Source organism: Entamoeba dispar, genomic scaffold, assembly GCF_000209125.1.
Source record: "Entamoeba dispar SAW760 scf_1105229458133 genomic scaffold, whole genome shotgun sequence".
Lineage (NCBI taxonomy): Eukaryota > Evosea > Mastigamoebida > Endamoebidae > Entamoeba > Entamoeba dispar.
The window spans coordinates 1-1004 of NW_001853040.1; the positions used below are offsets into that span (position 1 = coordinate 1).

General features: G+C 20.0%; 1 protein-coding gene across 1 annotated transcript, besides 1 other annotated feature; it reads right to left on the minus strand.

Annotated features, from left to right (window-relative positions):
• The first annotated feature begins 305 nt into the window (after positions 1 to 305).
• Positions 306 to 393: a microsatellite.
• EDI_269140 (uncharacterized protein) lies at positions 394 to 813 on the minus strand (the record flags this gene model as incomplete). The annotated part of the gene is made up of 1 exon (XM_001734262.1): positions 394 to 813. The coding sequence occupies one exon, from the start codon at positions 811 to 813 to the stop codon at positions 394 to 396; it is 420 nt and encodes a 139-aa protein (XP_001734314.1).
• Between the last annotated feature and the right edge of the window lie 191 nt (positions 814 to 1004).

A 1004-nucleotide genomic window follows, 5' to 3' on the forward strand; every position in this document is an offset into this window, starting at 1 on the left:
ATAATCATAATATTGTAAATTAATATTATTCATCTCTCTTTTTCATATAATCAATTTATTATCATAATAATACAAATAATACAATGAATTTCAACATTATTACAATCAATTATACACCAAATCAATAATAAATAATGAGTTAGAGAAGATTTATAATGAATATTATTATCAATATCATGAAATTTGAATAAATAAATATCAATTTTGATAATAAAATGAATAAGAGAATAAAACAAATGATAAACAGAATAAAATAGATGAATGTTATTATATTATGATAACATTCTATGATATCTTTTAAAAATATTAAAATTAATTAAATTATTTAATATTGATATTATTTGAGAAACAAATAAATAATCAATTTCAATCAAATTGAATTAAATTAATTTATTATTCATAATTAATATTTGGACATTTTTCAAATGCTCCTTTTTCAATTATTATTGTATTTGGATTAATGTTAATTTCTTTTAATTTTATACATTCTTTAAAACTTTCTGTGTTTATTTTAGTTATACTTTGTGGAAGTTCAATTCTTTGTATTTGTCCACAATATTTCATAAATCCTTTTGGAATTTCTTTAATTCCTTCATGTATTTCAATCTTTGTTAAATTTGTACAATAACCAAAACAATCATTTCCAATATCTCTTACATTTGAAGGAATAGTAATTTCTTTAATTTGACTTCCTTCAAAACATCCATTTCCTATTCGTTTGACTTCTGTTGGTATTTCATATCCATACTTTTCCCTATCTTCAATTGTATATTCAATTTCTTCAACTTCGTTATTTTCTTCTTTTAATATCATCCAAACCCAATATGGAATGCTTTGATAAATATGTATTTTCCCTGAACTTCTGATATTTATTAAACTTTTACAATTCCAAAAACTACATTTCCAACATATCCAATGTCTTTATTCATTCGTATTTCTTTTAATCTTGTACATTTTGAAAACATTATCTCCATATATGTACATATTCATATTAATTTTATAAT